Genomic DNA, 18,459 nt, shown 5'->3' on the forward strand with positions numbered 1-18,459 from the left:
GCCATTGGATTGAGGAGTCCTGGCAGGGATGCCACTCTGCTGCCCACTCAACTGCCTCTTCCGCAGGGTAGCACAGCTTAAGGCCAACAGAGTCTTGCAGATAACCACAGTAACCTCCCCTTCCCTGTCCAAGGAATGCAGATATCAAATACGAAACCTGAGCGAGCAGATTTCTGAGACGGGAACTTCCCCCTCCTCCCCCTTCCATCCTCTTCCTAGGGTTCCTGAAAGCAGAATTATATTTCAGTTATGAAAAACAGGATCCCCAATTACATTGTAAATTGAGACATCCAGTGCTTCAGCACTTCCTATGGCTAATCTAATATACCTTCTTTGGAGGCCATCCGCCTCTGATGCTGGAGACAAGGGAGAACTGTTTCCTGCTGTTGTGGCCCGCCAGCGGCCAACAGAGCTGGCAGTAGATTCGGACAGTGAGGAGGTTGGGGAGGAACATGGGCCAGTCCTGGAGTCTAGGGAAGGCTCTGATGAGCGCTCTGTGTCGGAGGCAGAGAGGGGGCCAGAGCCGTATGCTAGTTATCAGCTGCCTTCAGAGTCAGACATCAGTGAGGCAGATGAATGGCTGGAGCCTGTTCCCAGTGTGTGCATGCACAGAGTTGCCAGAGGAAGGGAACAACCAAAGAACAGGGGTCGACTTGGGAGTAAGGCCACAGGTGGACGATGAATGGCCCCTACCAGAGGAAATAAAAGAGGAGCAAAAGGGGAGGGAAGTTTGCAGGAGGCAATTAGTTTGTTTAATTGATTCGTGACTCTGAGACTCCTGGCCAAGTTTTGCAGATATCGGCCTGGCAACTCTCCAAGCCAGAGAAGGTCTGTGAGTTTAAATCCTCCCTTGAAAGACTTTGCTGGATGTGAATGAGCAGAATTCACAGCAAATTAATAAAAAGGGGTTTTCGTCAGGACAAGGAGTTTGCTTCATGTTCTTGGGAAGCCCCGGTCAGAACAATCTCTGGACACAGTAGTACTGATCTATATGGATTCCTGCTGTAAAACCCCAAAGTGCAATTACATGACAATAATTATTTGACCTAGAATTGATTTGGTCTCTAATTTTGCTTTTTAGTACATGATCCGGTGCGTATCTCTTATGACCGACCTCGTGGCTATCCTGCGTATAAAAATAAAAAGGTGAGGCAAAAATGATTCTCTTTTAAGACTGGGATTTTTATGTCACAACTTTTCTCCCAAGTAATGCAAAACAGAATATGCCGTAAAGATTGGGTGAGAATTCTTCTTTTTAACTTTCGTTTCTACTCTGTTACCTGTGCTTTTATTTAAGTCCAACTGTCTACACCAGGGGTGTCCAAACGTGGGAACTTTAAGACTTGTGGACTTCAACTCCCAGAATTCCCCAGCCAACTGGCAACAGAATTCTGGGAGTTGAAGTCCACAAGTCTTAAAGTTCCCAAGTTTGGACACCCCTGGTCTACACAGTGCCGTATTGGATCACAAATTAGAATTTGCATGCTGGAATGTGTTCGTATACAAGTAGTCCTTGACTTATGACTGCAGTTGGAACCAGAATTTCTTTGGCTAATCAGAACAGCCATTAAATGAGACACGCCAACTCATCACTTAAGAATCCATTAACGTATGCGAATCCATTTATTTGTATCACAATGCTGTTACAATGGCAATGAAAAAAATGACTTGCAACCAGTCCTTGCACTTACAACTTATCACACAGCACCCTCGTTTTTCATAGTTATGACTTTTGCAGCGTCCCTCTGATCCTGTGATCAAAATTCAGATGCTTGCCAACTGGTTCATACATACTTACGACCGTTGCTGCGTCCCCCTTTTGCGACCTTCTGACCAGCAAAATCAGTGGAGAAGCCAGATTGACTTAACAGCCGGGTAACTAACTTATCAACTGCGGTGATTCCCTTGACAACTGTGGCAAGAAAGGTCGTAAAATGGGGCAAAACCCATTTAACAAATGTCCTCGCTTACAACAGGCCTTTTGGGCTCAATTGCGGTCGCAAGTCAAGGACTGCCTGTACTTGTGTGTCCCTGCAGTTTCCCTGGCATGGAATAGTTAAAGCTTCCTGTAATCGCAGATCAACTTCCCAGCCCCACGTCAACATTAGTAGTAGCAGCTGTGTCTTCTGCCTGACAAGGGATGGTGGGTGAAGCAAAATCCCTAGAGATGGAAGGAGCCAGTTTAGCTTCAGTTCACAATGTCTTTCTTCCTAGTTACCGTGTTTCCCCCAAAATAAGACAGGGCCTTGTTTTCTTTTGACCCCCCCCCCCGAAATAAGCACTTGGCCTTATTTTGGGTCTTATTATTTTTGAGGTGCAGGAGGCGGCGAGCGTGGTCACCTCATGGCTGCTGCTGTGTTGCAATATTTTTGGGGAGGGCTTATTTTCAGCAAAACAGGATACATAAGCCCTGGGAGGTAGTTTCTTAGTGATCTTTCATTGATCACTTCATTGATCAATTTGCCTTGATAAATGAGGCACAGAAACAGCACTTTGCCAGTTCCTGGTCAAGAAAAGTATACATTTCAACATCAGCAAAATAAAGCACTAATGTCTGGGTTTAAATTCCTTACAAAGGAAACACGAGCTATTTAAATGCGCAAGGGAGGAAAACATTTCTACACAATTCTTTGGGATAGGATTTCTGGGACCCTTAGCTTTTCTCAATCTTAGCAACTTTCAGATAGGTGGACTTCCAACTCCCAGAAGTCCACCTATCAGCCGGACATCAAAAGTAAACATTGGTTTGCAGCAAACAAAAAACAAAAAAAAAACACCCATTGTCAATCATGGTAAGAGGACCACAAGTCTTTTGCATGTGGCTGTAAATTCAGGCCTGTTGCTGAGCGCCAAAAATGTGATCACATGATCATAAGGGACGGGCCATCAAAACTTTGAATCCAGGTCATAAGTAGCCCTGGAGAGATCAGTTGTAAATTTGAATGGTCGCTAAGTGACTGGTCGTAAGTTGAGGAGTACCTTTACAGTGAGTTTCTAGGGAGGCTAAAGGAAAACGATGTAAAGACAGCATCATTCCAGATTTATCTTTAGGTAAGTTTATGTTTTAGGGTGGACCACATCCATTGGTGGCCCATTTGATGATTATGTAAAGATCATATCAGCCATTTTGTCTCGCCATCTGTCATATGGTTTTAAAATGTCCCAATTTCCCCCTTTCCCAAAGATGGGAGATCTCTGCTTATGGTTGTGTTTAACATCTCCTTTTATGTTCCCTTCTGTTGAATCTTATTTTTATTTGTCAGCAACAGAAAACAAAGGACTTGGAATTCTATAATAAGAAACTAAATGAGAAGAACATTGGCTTCCAAATACTTCAAAGAATGGGTTGGCAAGAAGGGCGTGGCCTTGGGTTACATGGCAAAGGCATCCAGGAACCCGTCGACGTGTATGTATAAAGGGGGCAAGAGACGCATTTAAGCACTCACGCATTTGGATTAGACTGTTTTCCAAGTGTACAGTTTCCACTTATTCCCTAGTATTAATTCTAAGCTTTTACATTCGTTGCTTCTTAAATAGCTTTTGTAAACTCAAGATGCAGCAAATTCCAAGCTTCTTTGGAGTTTCTCTCCCAAGCTCAGGATAAAGGGAATTTTGATTGTCTTAATTCAGGGGTCTATTTGTGTAGCCTAGTTCAAAAAAGGAGAAAACAAAGATTTATTTTGCATCCTTGTTCTATACCAGGGATCAGCAACTTGCAGCTCTGGAGCCCTCTGCTGCAGCTCCCTGTCACCAATTGCCTCCATATTTGATAGGGCTTTCGGTTAGGATCTTTGTGGGTCTTTGAGTGTTTAAGGTTGCCGACCCCTGTTCTATACAGTGTAACATCAAGAATGTTCCAAAGGGATTGATTTATTTCAGCTCAGAAAATATTTACTTACTTACTTACTTACTTACTTACTTACTTACTTACTTACTTACTTACTTACAATATTTATATCACTTCCCATCTTCTGATCTACTCTGGGTGGCTCTAACAGCATTTTAAACTATAAAACCCAACATAAAATAACAACGGCAAAAATGCTTGTTTTGTGTGCCTGTAGAAGGATAGGCCAGAGTCTATTTTGCCTGAATCACAGCTCTTTGAATGTAAAATAAGATTATTTATTTACTTGTTTCTTTATTTTATATATTTGCACATCGCCCCAATCACAGGAGAAAATAAAAATCCTGCTTCTAGTAAAACACTTATTCCGCTAAGCCAGTGGCCATCTTCAATTTTATTAAAGGCCAATAATTATATATTGGAATAAGTCCTTATGGCCTTCTGGAATGAGGGTTTAGGACAAATATGTCTTACAGAGGTGTGTTGCGCAGTATGGAAGCTATTGCTGAAAATATCTGCCATCAGACCATCCTATTTATTTCTGTGTGCCTATTGCGCCAATCTTTAAGACTCTGAGAAATGAACATCCAACAGTTCAGTTTAAAAAAAAAGCAAGGCCACAAATACAACAATGATAAAAGTAAATGCATCCCAATCAACTTCACAAGGTATCTCCACCAAACCTTGGAGCTATATTTATTATCTGTATGCTCAGAAGACCATCCACACCCTAAAGGACCTCCAGAAAATCTAGTTTTAGTAGACCTCCAAAATGCTAGCAGGGGAAGGTATTACTTTTCTCTCCTTGAGTAGTCTACTTCAGAGGGGATAAGATCCTGGGAAGAGGTGCTCTCAGGATCCCTGCTCTCAAGATTACCTGGGGGTCAGGACTTTGCAGCAAGCCCTCCAGGTTGGTCTTGCTGAATGAACAGAGTTTACATAGAAAAGCTAGACCCGTTAAATATTCAGGTTCTTATTCATGTAGCCTCATACCACACTTGGGGTAGCACCCTCAGCAGATTTCTCCTAGATCCGTGGTGGTGAACCGATGGCACGAGTGCCCAAAGTGGCATGCGGAGCCCAGTCTCCTGTCATGCGTGGCGTCGCCCGTTCCTCTTCTGGGTTTCTGGCCCGCATGCGCGCACGATGATCAGCTGGCCCGCATGCTTGCGGCAGTGCCGGAAACTGGAAGAACTGGTCTTCCGTTTTCTGGCACGAGCATTTGCCCCAGCCATTAACCGGAAGTCTAGCTGGCCAGCACACATGCCCCCGCCAGAAACCGGAAGTGCATTTTCCGGCACACGCATGCCCCCTGGGCAGCTCCTCTTCCGGGTCGCATCCCAGATGAGCATGCATGTGCGCTCCCTTTTCGGCATCACTGTCCTGGATGATCAAGTTGGATGGGCAGAATCATGTTTGATAAGGTAGCTCCTGACACATCCCCATGTTGCATCAGAGAGGGCTTTATGGATAACGATCAGCACTTTGTCTTCAAAGGTAGCCACACCCTGAGCATGCAGTACTCTACAATAGTAGTGACCAGGATGTCAGTCAACATCGGCAAAGTCACCGGGTCCAGCGTGTGCCCACTTATGTATGTCAGGGCCACCGTACTTCAGACGAGCCCGTGGTGACACCGTATCCCAGCTGATATTTTTAATTTTATGCACAGGCATCTGCAACAGCCTGCCTCCAGGGCCGCATTTCCCAGTAACTGCAATGGTTTTGCGTACAGTAATGTCCACCCTTCCTTCCCAAGCTGTACATCACGGCTGCTGCGCTACTGAAACCCAAAAGGATCGATGTCCAACAGGGCTCCCACAGTGCCCAAACTAAATCTCAATAATATGTGCCAGATTTGTGCATTCATCTAACTCCATGTCAAGTCTTATTCCACACAGGCCTGATGATAATTGGCAGCAGCTTGAGACAAGGAACTATTGACTATTCAGCCACCCAGGACTGAAGCAGCTGGCCTAGAAGGACCTGCACTGGTGTGGAGGTTCTCCTTCTTCTGCATTAACTTACTCAGTGCCACTGCTGTACCTTCTCTGCTTCAACCTGACTCCCATTTATTTCACTTCCAGAGAGCAAATATGAACCCATTTTACTACCTATCCTTGCCATATGCACCTCTTGCCAGTGTCCACCCCTATGTACGGGGCATTCCTCCAGGTCTAGCTGGACATCAAACACTCCTGCTGTCCAGTCAATCTCACCTTTGACACATAAATTAGTATATATGAAATCTATTTCCTAATAAGGAAACACTTAAGACCACTCCCACCGACACTGACAGGGCAAGCCACTAGTATATATCATGGAAGCAAACCTCGCTCCTTTCTATCACTGATGATGTCGCTTAGCTGGGTAATGTAATGTCTGTAAGAAAACAAGGAAGCTCGAAGAGCACTGAAGACCTCCCACTTTCTAAGTATATTCAGGACCCCTATTCTTACCTATCTACCACATCCACCATCTCCCAGAGCCCCCTTCCCAAGCTATCTATGTACTTCTAATGAATGCTAACTGCTGAGGGCTCTCATATATTTCTAACCTTGTGAACAAGATCTATAAATCCTTGGCAATCTGACTCTGATTCTTCCGGACCCTTCAGCTCCACAGTGGCTTCTAGCCACCTTGATCTATTCTCCAGAGATTTTGCTTGTGTGCCAGGATGGTTTTTATCATTTTCTCAGTCATTAGCCTGGGCAAGCCACTCCCTCCCTCCCTACTCAGATAGCTGGTTCTATTGCCATTTCTCTCACATACCTGGCCATAGACCGTGAGTTCATAAGCACAGACCTGAACTTTAATTTATAGATCAGTGATGGCGAATCTTTTCGGCACCAAGTGCCAAAAAGGTCACACAGAAGGGTCGCATGTGCGCTCGTCGGTGCTGCGCTCCGGAAAAGCCAAACTTCTGGGTTCTAGCACGCATGTGTGCCTGACACCCAGCTGGCCAGTGTGCATGCACAGGCCGGTTTTCGGCAATGTCATACGGGCAAAGGTATTGAGAAGGTATTGAGGTAGGTATTGAGAAAGAAGTATCTTCCTACCTTCAATCCTTTTGAAAATAGTAATTTAATCCTGAGCCGTGTAGTTTCTGCTCACAACATACAAAGTCTTAATATCAGCCCACAGTAGCTTCCCGTTTTATAGCAAGAATTTGTAACTGAAATATAAATAATTGCCTTATGGCACATTAGAGCATTGGGTCAGCTAACCTAGTTGTTTATTGGAAAGATGAGAGGTCCTGTATCCCTCCCGATGATGATGGACTCTTGATTTCTGTAATTTCTGGTGTAATCTTGGCCTGAATTTAGAACCCAGGGACAACTAGTGATTAAACATCTGTAAATCTTGCTTTCTCCTAATCAGGGCCTTTACAGTTCATTTCTGGAAATGCTAAGGATTGAGATAGGGACTTTCCATACAAAGTAGGTGACCACAAGCTCATCAGAGCATTCATAGATTGCCTCTGCTTTCCACACACAGGTCTGAATTCTTACATTCCAGTTTAAAAAAAATCAGAGTGGTTGAAAAGACATCCAAAAAACTGCTGTCAGCCTGTCAGGACATTATTGGGCTGGATGAATTAAGGATGTACAGGTAGTCCTCGACTGAGGTCCACAATTGCTGCTGTTAAGCGAGACATTTGTTAAGTGAATTTTACAACCCTTCTTGCCACACTTACGTGAATTGCTGCAATTGTTAAGTTAGGAACACTGTTGTTAAGTGAATCAGGCTTCCTCGCTGACTTTCCTTGTCAGAAGTTTGCAAAAGGGGAATCATGCTGCAACCGTCACAAATATGAGTCAGTTGCCCAGTGTCTGAATGTTGATCACTGACTTTGGGGGTGCAGTAACAGTCTTAACTGTGAAATACTTGAACGGTCACTAAACGAATTGTTGTAATTTGAGGACTACCTGTAATGGTATGTGGTACTTGAGTAGGTTCAACAGGGCATCCGCAGCTGTACAGTAGAGTAGGGCATCTCCAATCTTAACAACTTTAAGACTTGTTGACTTCAACTCCCAGAATTCCCCAGCCACCCATACTGCAGTAATCTATTCTGAATGCACAACGTTGCTAGATTTAATTCATCTCCTTCCCTGTTTTCTCATATTCTACAGAAGAGGCAGTGCGTGTTGTCAGAAACTAGTTGTTTACAAACTCTGTCCCTCAGATTACAGTAACCCCAAGATCCCTCAGCACCAAGATCACTGACAAAACTTTCTGAACCATGTCTGACTCTTCCCTACAGTCTTCCTTTTTGTGCTAACAGCGGAAGAGGGTTCAGTGCCTTCTAGAATAATCTCTGTAAAAGAAAGTATTGCTATTGTATGATATGATGCGATAATTGAGCACTAGACAGAGGAGTTGGGTTGTTTTGTTCCATGGCAAAATTTTCCCATTTATTTGTATTTCCCTTTTGTCTCCTACCTTCGCAATCTTCCAGCACGTAAGAGTCAGGAAGAGTAATAGCTGCTGGCTGAACCTTTTCCAATTTACCATTATCCCCAAGGCACAGAACACAATAGCTTTAAGTCTGGATACCTTTGCTTTCATCTGAGTTGCCATTTGATCCCAAGTCTAAGGAGATATTCAGTCATCCAGGTCACCGTTGTCCCAAAGGTGCTTTTTCAGGAGGCAACTGGACTTTCTTTGTTTTTCTTTGAAGACGTTTCGCTTCTCATCCAAGAAGCTTCTTAAGCTCTGACTGGATGGTGGGGAAACGGAAGGATTTGGAAGGAGCAATAGCAATAGCAATAGCAGTAGACTTATATACCGCTTCATAGGGCTTTCAGGCCTCTCTAAGCGGTTTACAGAGAGTCAGCATATTGCCCCCAACAATCTGGGTCCTCATTTTACCCACCTCGGAAGGATGGAAGGCTGAGTCAACCCTGAGCCGGTGAGATTTGAACCGCTGACCTGCTGATCTAGCAGTAGCCTGCAGTGCTGCATTTAACCACTGCGCCACCTTGGCTCCTGAGGAGAAAATGGAAGGAGGGATTCGTTAGAATGGAAGAAGCTTCTTGAATGAAACGCGAAACATCTTCAAAGAAAACCCAAAAAGCCCAGCTGCCTCTTGAAAAAAGCACCTTTGGGACATTTGATCCCACAACGCATTCATTACCACCACCCAAATATTGGCAAATGTTTTATTAATTTCGATATTGTAAGTTAGAGCAGAGATCCTCAGCCACTAGTTAAATGACGCCAGTTTTCATGTTCTTCGTCACTAGGGGGGGGTCTAGGAAAAAATGGACAGCATTGCAGCTGTGGTCTCAGGATGGCACAAGGAATCAACTGCACTTTTTCTGTTCCTTAGGATGCTGACCTACTTCAGTGCATCTTTTTCGAGCAGCTTTGCTCAAGATGGTTTGGAAGTATTCCAGATCTTCCTATGCTGCTCTGGCTTTTTGTTTTTTCCCATTCAAACCAGATCGAGCCATTTCTTATTCTCGCGCTCTCTTTACCGGTGGTTATGAATTTGGCTCTAATCAATCAGGGGCTTCCAAGTGTTCATTTCCCATCTCCTTGGACTGAATCAAGGATGGAGATAGAGCTGAGTGGAAGAACAGTCTATAGGCAGCGGATCGTCTATCTCACCAGAAGGCTCATAATGATAAGAATTAGTTCATCTGAAATCTCTCTTTGTGTTCTGATCCACCCTTAGCAGAACCAAAAAACCCTCTTTATTTAGCTACTGTGAATTCATGGCATTCACACACAGAAAAGTCCAGGCAATAATCCTTCCAAGGGTTAATTGCAGTAGCAGACCTTATCGGTTCCTTGGATAATTGCCACGCTGAGAGCTTCCAGTCTCAAAGCTGTACATTAATTCCTGACAAGCCGTCTCTGAGGCAGGAACCACAATAACAAATCTTCCGAACTGTTGTCTCCTGCAATCACCACTTCCTTTTTGCTTCTATTTATTCCCCAGCCAGGGAGGGACCATTCAGTGTCCACGTGTGCCTTTCATCCCCAGTCAGTTCCTGTTCCTCAGTTGTTCTCCTCTCCTGACAGCTCTGCGTATACGTGCATCTGTAATAGGCCCCAGCTGTTGGATGGCCCTGGCTCTATCTCTGCTTCCCACGCAGAGCATCCATCCGAACCTTCCACAGACTCCAGGACTGGCCCACATTCCTCCCCAACCTCCACATCGTCCGAGTTCGCTGCCAGCTCAGTGGCGGCCACAACACTTTGATTTGTGCAGTGCTTACCTCTTCCCATATGAAATTTGACACAGTTGTTTCTCAAAAAGTGGGCTACGATTGTTCCATCGTTCTGAAGGGCAGATCATGTGCCTGAGCTTTTCTATTTCGTCGTCCTACTCTGCGAGTCCCTTAAATATCAAGGCAGCTTCCATGTGAACTGATCCTTTATACAACCGCCAACCATGCGTAAGACACAGGTCAGAATCCCAGGGCTTTATAGCACTCAGCACATTTGTTAAGTGAATCACCGCAGTTCTTAAATTAGTAGCACAGTGGTGAAGTGAATCTGGCTTCCCCATTGACTCCGCTTGTCAGAAGGTCGCAAAAGGGGATCACATGGCTCCGGGACACACAACCGTCGTAAATGTGAAGCAATTGTCAAACATCTGAATGTAAATCACAGGACCTTGGGGATGCTGCAGTGGTCCTAAGTGTGAAAAAGGGTCATGTCACTTTTTCCAGTGCAGTCGTAACTTCGAACAGTCACTAAATGAACTGTTGTAAGTCGAGGACTACCTATATCATATTTTGGAACAGAGGGAATTGGGCAGTGTATAATTAAACAATATCTCTGGATTGCTAAAGTCTCTACATTTGGCGCAGAAGATGCCACTGGGAATTCTTAATGAAAATACAACGCCTACATCTTTCTGCCCACTTCCTGTCAGCTATAATAGGCTCCCCCTGTTGGAAGGTGCCTTATTAGATAAATGGTTGATTTATATTTGATGACAGAGCCAAATGATTTTTCCATATCAGGATAATTGATATAAAACACTCGAATCTTTTACAAGTTCGCTGTTTCTTTCACCATGATCTACACATTTGGAAATATTGTTCTAAGAGAAAAGTTAATCTCAAGGATATTGAGGAAACCCTTTTATATAACATTTATATCTCAACCAATTTTACTTTGGTCTTCTCTTCTCCTTCTTTATAGTTTATACAGGGCAGTTTTTTAAAAAAAGGCATCACTCTCTGCTTCTATTCCAAATTGATTTTACTCATTTGTTAGTTGCGAAGTTGTGTTCAACCCATCATGACCTCAGGGATAACATTTCTCCAGGCCTTCCTGTCCTCCATCATCCTTTGGAGTCCATTTAAGCTCATGCTGACTGCTTCAGTGAGTCCATCCAACTACCTCATTCTCTGGCGTCCCTTTCTTCTTTTGCCCTCAATCTTTCCCAGCATCAAGCTCTTATCCAGTGAATCCTTCCTTCTCATTAGGTGGCCAAAGTATTTGAGTTTCCTCTTCAGGATCTGGCCTTCTAAAGAGCAGTCAGTGTTGATCTCCTTCAGGACTGACCGGTTTGATCCCCTTGCAGTCCTAGGGATTTGCAGGAGTCTTCTCCAGCACCATAATTCAAAGGCCTCCATTCTTTGGTGCTCAGCCTTCCTTACAGTCCACCTTTCACATCCATACATTGCAACTGGGAAAATCATAGCCTTGACTATACGCACTTTTGTTGGCAGGGTTTTTAGTATGCTGTCTAGATTTGCCATAGCTTTCCTCCCCAGGAGCAAGCATCTTCTAATTTCTTGGCTGCAGTCCTCATCTGCGGTGATCTCGGAGCCCAGGAAAATAAAATCTATCGCTACCCCCATTTCTTCCCCAACTATTTGCCAGAAATTGAGAGGGCTGGATGCTACGATCTTAGTTTTCTTTATGTTGAGTTTCAAGCCAACTTTTGCACTCTCGTCCTTCACCCGCATCAAGAAGCTCTTTAGCTCCTCTTCACTTTCTGTCACGAGAGTGGTATCATCTGCATATCTGAGGTTGTGGATATTTCTGAGGTTCATACTGCTTCATAAAAACAGGCATTCAGCGAATCACTTTGCACCAGAGACTTAACAGAGCGTTTGCTGCTCTTCTTGGAGAAGCCGGAAGAATAAAAGGCAAATGAAGAGAGCATACTGCTAATCATTGTTAGAGATGACTACATCTTTTGAGTTATTTTATTTTCAATGGTAGAAGACCTTTGATTCCACTGAGTGACCCCCATAGAAACAAGCTGGGAAAGCCATTACTTTTCCCGGCTTTCGTGGCATCTCCTCCTTTTTTTGTAAGAACGGATCTCTTCTGTTTGCTTGGTAGCAGATACGCGGTTGGTTTAGACCTCAGGAAGAGCTTCTAATCCCTGTTTGATCATGAAATTTACTGGAGGATTCTCTAGCTTCTTTTTGCTAAACCTTCCTTAAGAATCTTAATTCACGTCGCTCCGCTCCTTGGGTGAAAGAGCAGGACAGGAGATTATTTTTCTGAGAACCAAAGTATTACACATTAGCAATCTGGGATACTGCTTAACTAGTGAAAGTTCATGCCCCCCAACAGGTCTTCTGAATAACCATAGCAAGCTTAGTTCCTTTGGGAAGGCGATCAGGTACTTTTTGCAAGCCTCTGAAATTTACACCGCAGCTGATTTAAGGCACCCAATAACTCACAGATCAACGTCGTCAAATTTGATTATCTTTTTGAAAGCTTTGCAACTAAGTTCCTTCCCCCCCTCCCCCCACCTCCAGTTCATCCTGCACATTGTCATTGGAGCTGACAGTAAGAAATTGAGATATCTCCATATTTACTTTAATTTAATTTTATTTTTTTTTTGCCTCCTATAGGGGCTCTACCTCGGCAGGGGAGGGCTTGGGTGTTGCAGGGAAGAACAAAGAGGATACCTTTGCTACGTTCCGTCAGAGAATGATCCAGATGTACTATATGAAAAGAGCCAATAAATAGGTAGGTGTGCAAAATGGAGCCAGTCGTTTTCATTTTAAATTGTTGCAAGAGTAAAAAAAAAAAAAAAGAATCCACAGAGATTCTCTCTTGTTCACATTGTTGGTTCTTTATTGAAAATCCAGAGTGACATTACTGATATTATATTCTGATGGCTAGGATGCCTTTATTGCTGTTCGGTATTGCCAGAAATTGATTTCAATTTTGGATCTTTCCCGGTTCCCTCCCAGCATGCAAAAAAGCTGTCAAATTAAACATCTCCAGTATCCTAAGAGGGACGCGGTGGCTCAGTGGCTAAGATGCTGAGCTTGTCGATCAGAAAGTTCCACGGTTCGAATCCCTAGTGCCGTGTAATGGAGTGAGATCCCGTTACTTGCCCCAGCTTCTGCCAACCTAGTAGTTCGAAAGCATGTAAAAATGCAAATAGGAACCACCTTTGGTGGGAAGGTAACAGCATTCCGTGTGCCTTCGGTGTTTAGTCATGTCGGTCACATGACCACGGAGACATCTTTCGACAGTGCTGGCTCTTCAGCTTTGAAACAGAGATGAGCAGCGCCCCCTAGAGTTGGGAACAACAAGCACATATGTGCGAGAGGAACCTGTATCTTTACCTTTAGTATCCTAAGAGAAGATACCTGGTCTTCAGAAACAGGAGCAGTCCTCCTTTTAATCAAAAGTCATCTATGCCTTAGCAGCCATTTATAACAATCTCCACAGTCAAATCCCCTTCCAATGTTTGAAGCTGTAATTCCTAGCAACCTCAATCAACCTAGCTAATGTCCATGTGGGGTAAGTTATGGTCAGGAGTTTTGGCCAATACTTCTTGTTGGGACCTACCATATTTTTCGGAGTATAAGATGCACCTTTTTCCCTCAAAAAAGAGGGTGAAAATCTGGGGGTGTCTTATATACTGAATACAGCATCTTTGGTCTCCCAAAACCCCGCCCCCTTTGCAAAAATGGCTGGGCATAGCCTTTAGGAGGCTTCCAGAGTGCTCCTAGGGACTGGGGAAGGCAAAAATGAGCGAAAAATGGGCCATATTTTTGCTCATGTTTGCCCTCCCCCCCCTCCAGTCCCCAGCAGTACTCTATAAGCTGCCTAAAGGCTATGCATGCCCTTTTTTGACAAAAAAGGCCAGTTTTTGCAAAAAATGGGCTGTTTTGGGGAGGTCTGCAGAATGCAAAAACCTTTGCAAAAAAATAGCCTCTTCAAAATCTTGGTGCATCTTATACTACGAAAAATACGGTAATAGGAGAAGCCCACAATATGTATTTTGAACAAGGTAGACTGGATTAAACCTGGTCTGAATAGGTGAAATTCCTCATTTTTTTTTCTTTAAGGTCAACATGACAATTTTACAATTTTTAATATGAACTCCTGGCATGCATCGCCTCTGGGAGTATATATTACATTTGGCAAATTCTGCCTATTTTCATCAATTCTGGGGTCCGGGAAGTTGCTAATGAAAAATTCTGCAACAGACCAAACCATTTATCTTAGCATAAATTTCGTGAACTTGTTTTGGGAACTTTTACCAACAATGTCTCTCAGGCCTCCTTCCCAAATATGTGCAGTATTTAAGCCAGCCTGAATGTCTTTTGTTCACATGCTTAGATTGTCTTTTTTTAATTTCCATGATGGTGCCTGGATATTCTCAGGAAGCTTCTTTGTAGGAGATAAAGCTGTTTGGAATTTGCATGCCTATTTTATATCCTGTTAAATAAATATGATTACAGTTTGTTGAAGGTGCAATTGTACCTCCTCAAGATAACATCTCTTTTTTCCTTAAGTCTACCAAAGCAGCCATAAATATGACAAAGACTTACGTTAATCAAATAACATCTTGTACCGTAAAGACTCTTTATGTGTAAAATCCAACTTAAAAACTGATTATCCACAGCATCCTTATTTGAATTTAGAATTCTTGCAGATTAATCATACCTCTTAATTCATATTATCTGAAGTTCCAGGTAGCATGTTTGCCATCAAATTTGTCCAGTCTTTCAGTTTTTCTATGATTGTCTCCAGAAGATGTCTTCATCTTGTTGGTATTACCTTTTTTTTTCTCGTATTTCAATTCTCACAGCCATGGAGTTTCTTTTCCCACCACATTCCATTTTGGGGTGGGGTTTGAAATATGCATGATTCCCCACACTTGTTTTCATTTTTTTAAAAAAACTTGTGATAGCATATACTGCAGCACCTTGTTTGGTATTCTCCTAGCTGTTTCTTGAGACAAACTTTAGAGCTCCAGGAAATGCCAAATAAAATCATGGCGCAGAATAAAAGCTTTGAAGATCATGCTAGCCAGCAACTAATGACCTGTTCCATCACTTTCTAAGATGTTCAGAAGCCATTGATACAAACCAGATGCTTCATTGCTTGAATCAAAAGATTTGCAAGTACATTTGAATTCTTGAAGAATTCTAAGTAATTCCCATCCTTCAGGCTTTTGGGATCCAATCCTAGCAAATGGACACTGCCTTGAAGCCTAGACACCATCCTGATATCTTTTTTCTGTTCTAGCTCTTTATTTTTAGGGCTGTTGGTTTCTCTTCCCTGTACCTAGCAGATCATTGCCTATGTTTGCCTGCTATCAAAACAACCAGTTTGATCTGGAAGCTTGAAATACTCTATAGATGTGCAACTTCTATTGGGTTAAACCATCAATGTTTTGTTTAATGGTCAACTTTCCTATTCTTCCAAGTTGCTTAGAAGCATTTTCTCTCTCAACTTCAGAATTTGACACCATTGAGATGAATTTACACTCGGGGGGGAGGGCACTTTCTCAATCCAGTTTTTCTGTGCCCTTTGTGGGCCAAAACTGAGCTGTCATTTCTTGGGGGGTGGGGGGGGGTGGAGGCATCAACTGAAGAAGGCTTTATAAATCTCCAGACAGAGGAAGTGATGGTTTCTTTGAACTCAGTTTTGATGGAGGTTGACCCTGCTGATTTCAGCTCGCTTCAGAGCTGCCTGAGTATATAATGAACGCTTGAACATCTTAAAATATGAACTCTCTTACTTGGGGTGACAACAAGGAGGATAGCATTTACCTCCAACCTTCCCAGATTATTGCACTTCTAATCAGTCTTCCTTGGTATGAAGATTTGATATGGGACAAAAATGATGCAACAGCAGCACTGGTGCTTTTAAAGTGTTCCTTTTCAATCGATCCTATGTTGGATATTTGGGTTTCTTGCAAAGCTTCGTGGTTGTTGTTTTTTTGTTTGTTTTTTTGTTTTCAAACCTGCTTTTTAGCAGGCAACATCCACCAGCAAAACACTTGAATGCATTTGCAAAAAAATAAAAACGGTTTTAAAAAAAAATCCAGTTTCGATCTGTGTCAGTTCACTACCTTTTCTATTATTCTAGTTTTCCAGGCTCTCTGATACGAAGATCAGAAGCATCCAAGAACCTTTTTCACTCCCGTCACTAGGGTGTATCTCTCTTCTGTGTCAATTTTGGTTTGGAATGTTGCGTTTTTGAAGTCCTCAGTCAGATATTTTTTTCCCTTTCTTCTTGTGAAACTTATCAGTATTGACCAGTAATGAATAGCAAATTGTTAGCCAACGATTGATCTTAACATTTCTTTTCAAACTATCTTAATGGCATGTAATCTTTTTATCAAGGTCTACAATAAAAAATAAATACAGTAGAAAAAAAACAGCTTTGTTTCCATTCTTGCCTCTTGATTTATTCTACAAATGTGGGACACCTACTGCAAATAAGTGCTTTTCTTATGAAGGGAAAGTATGTTTGGGGGTGGAAAGTGGGTTGCATTTACTGTTTAAGAAGACAGAGCAGCAAAGAAATGAATCTGGTGGGTTTTCTTAGACGAAACCAATCTGACCTTGTGTGGTACTAAGGATGTCTTTGAAGAGCATGCCTCAGATCCTTCTACCAGAGAAGGAATATAATCCTGCAGTTTTTCTTTCTTTCTGGATATCTATTTCAGAACTTAGCACGTGCTCTATTAATATTGACAGTAGCTAAACAAATAGATTGAGTAGTTCACACTCGTGTGGCTTTCCTCAAAAAAACTCACATTTATTACTTTGATGGATTAGTTCATAAAGTTTCTCAGAGAACCGGTTTGCACAACCAATCTTAGAAATGCCATGCATAGGAGGCAGATGATTAAGTGCAGTAATTAATGACACTGGAGGACTAGATTTGTAAACATACATGGTACACCCGTATATCACTGCTGCTGCCAGAGGCCGCTCTAATTGTGTCTAGTGGGCTGGGGGTGCAGTGAATAACCTGAACAGCTCGGTCCTTAAACTCAGTAACGCGCTACGTTATCTGGGTGGTTAATTTGTGACTCGGTGTCAACTGGGTTAATCCTAACCGTGGTTAAGCATATTCATCTCTCATACAACTAGTTTCGAGTTTTCGAGTTTCATTTTATTTATATGCCGCCCTATTCCCAGCGGGACTCAGGGCGGCGCACAAACCCAAGGAGGGGAAGGGAAACACAAAAACTACACAAAAGTACAGGGCATATAAAAACAACCAACAGCCACACGATTCGAGAGGGGAAGGGAACTCATCGACCCCAAGCCTGCCGACACAGCCAGGTTTTAACGGCTTTTCGGAAGGCCTGGAGAGAGGTGAGGGTCCGAATCTCTGCGGGGAGCTCGTTCCAAAGGGCCGGAGCCGCCACAGAGAAGGCCCTCCCCCGGGTCGTGGCCAGATGACATTGGCTAGTAGACGGAACCCGGAGGAGGCCTAATCTGTGTGATCTAATGGGTCTTTGGGAGGTAACTAGCATGTTAAGTGGCTCAAGGTGACTTAGGGGATCATCTGAACTTGGAGCTTGGTTTGTTTCTCTTGCAACATGATGACCATATATGCACAGGTAAAGTATATGTGATACTTCGCTCACTAGTATTAACTGTGAGAGGGATCTTTGAGTCCTAGTGGACAACCATTTAAATATGACCCAGTGGCTGCCAAAAAAGCCAACACAATCCTCGGCTGCATAAACAGGGATAGAATCAAGATCATGTGAAATGTTAATACCACTTTATAAGGCTTTAATAAGGCCACACTTGGAATACTGCATCCAGTTTTGGTGGCCACGATATAAAAAAAAATGTTGAGACTCTTTCTAGAGTGCAGAGAAGAGCAACAAAGATGATTAGGGGACTGGAGGCTGAAACATGAAGAACAGTTGCAGGAACTGGGCATGTCTACTTTAATGAAAAGAAGGACCAGGGGAGACATGATAGCAGTCTTCCAATATTTCAGGGGCTGCCACAAAGAAGAGGAGTCAAGTCTATTCTCCAAAGGACCTGAGGGCAGGACAAGAAGCAATGGGTGGAAACTAATCAAGGAGAGAAGCAACTTAGAACTAAGGAGAAATTTCCTGACAGTTACAAAAATTAACCAATGGAACCACTTGCCTCCAGAAGTTGTGAATGCCCCAACACTGGAAGTTTTTAAGAAGGTGTTGGATAACCATTTGTCTGAAGTGGTGTAGGGTTTCCTGCGTAAGCAGGGGGTTGGACTAGAAGACCTCCAAGATCCCTTCCAACTCTGTTATTCTATATATAGATTAATAGGGTTGTAAGAGTAAAAACAAGCACGTATAGCAGAAGCATGGAAATGTTATACATTCCTATCCTGACCACTGCCTTTATGTTCTTGTTTTG

At 43.0% G+C, this 18,459-nt stretch overlaps 1 protein-coding gene across 2 annotated transcripts in view; it reads left to right on the forward strand.

The window, feature by feature from the left end:
• Positions 1-16,465, forward strand: part of SUGP2 (SURP and G-patch domain containing 2) — a 43,827-nt gene extending 27,362 nt beyond the window's left edge. Inside the window, exons 8-11 of one of the 2 annotated variants that reach the window (XM_087703244.1) lie at positions 1,082-1,146; positions 3,264-3,406; positions 12,688-12,805; positions 16,175-16,465. In XM_087703244.1, the coding sequence (XP_087559370.1) occupies positions 1,082-1,146; positions 3,264-3,406; positions 12,688-12,805 (326 nt within the window). In that variant the 3' untranslated portion in view covers positions 16,175-16,465. The remainder of the gene's footprint in view (positions 1-1,081; positions 1,147-3,263; positions 3,407-12,687; positions 12,806-16,174) is intronic. The other variant, XM_087703245.1, reaches the window with a different exon arrangement.
• The last annotated feature ends 1,994 nt before the right edge of the window (positions 16,466-18,459 follow it).

Source organism: Thamnophis sirtalis, unplaced genomic scaffold (genome assembly GCF_051295495.1).
Source record: "Thamnophis sirtalis isolate CommonGarterSnake01/CBP01778 unplaced genomic scaffold, rThaSir2_p1.2 scaffold_1, whole genome shotgun sequence".
Lineage (NCBI taxonomy): Eukaryota > Metazoa > Chordata > Lepidosauria > Squamata > Natricidae > Thamnophis > Thamnophis sirtalis.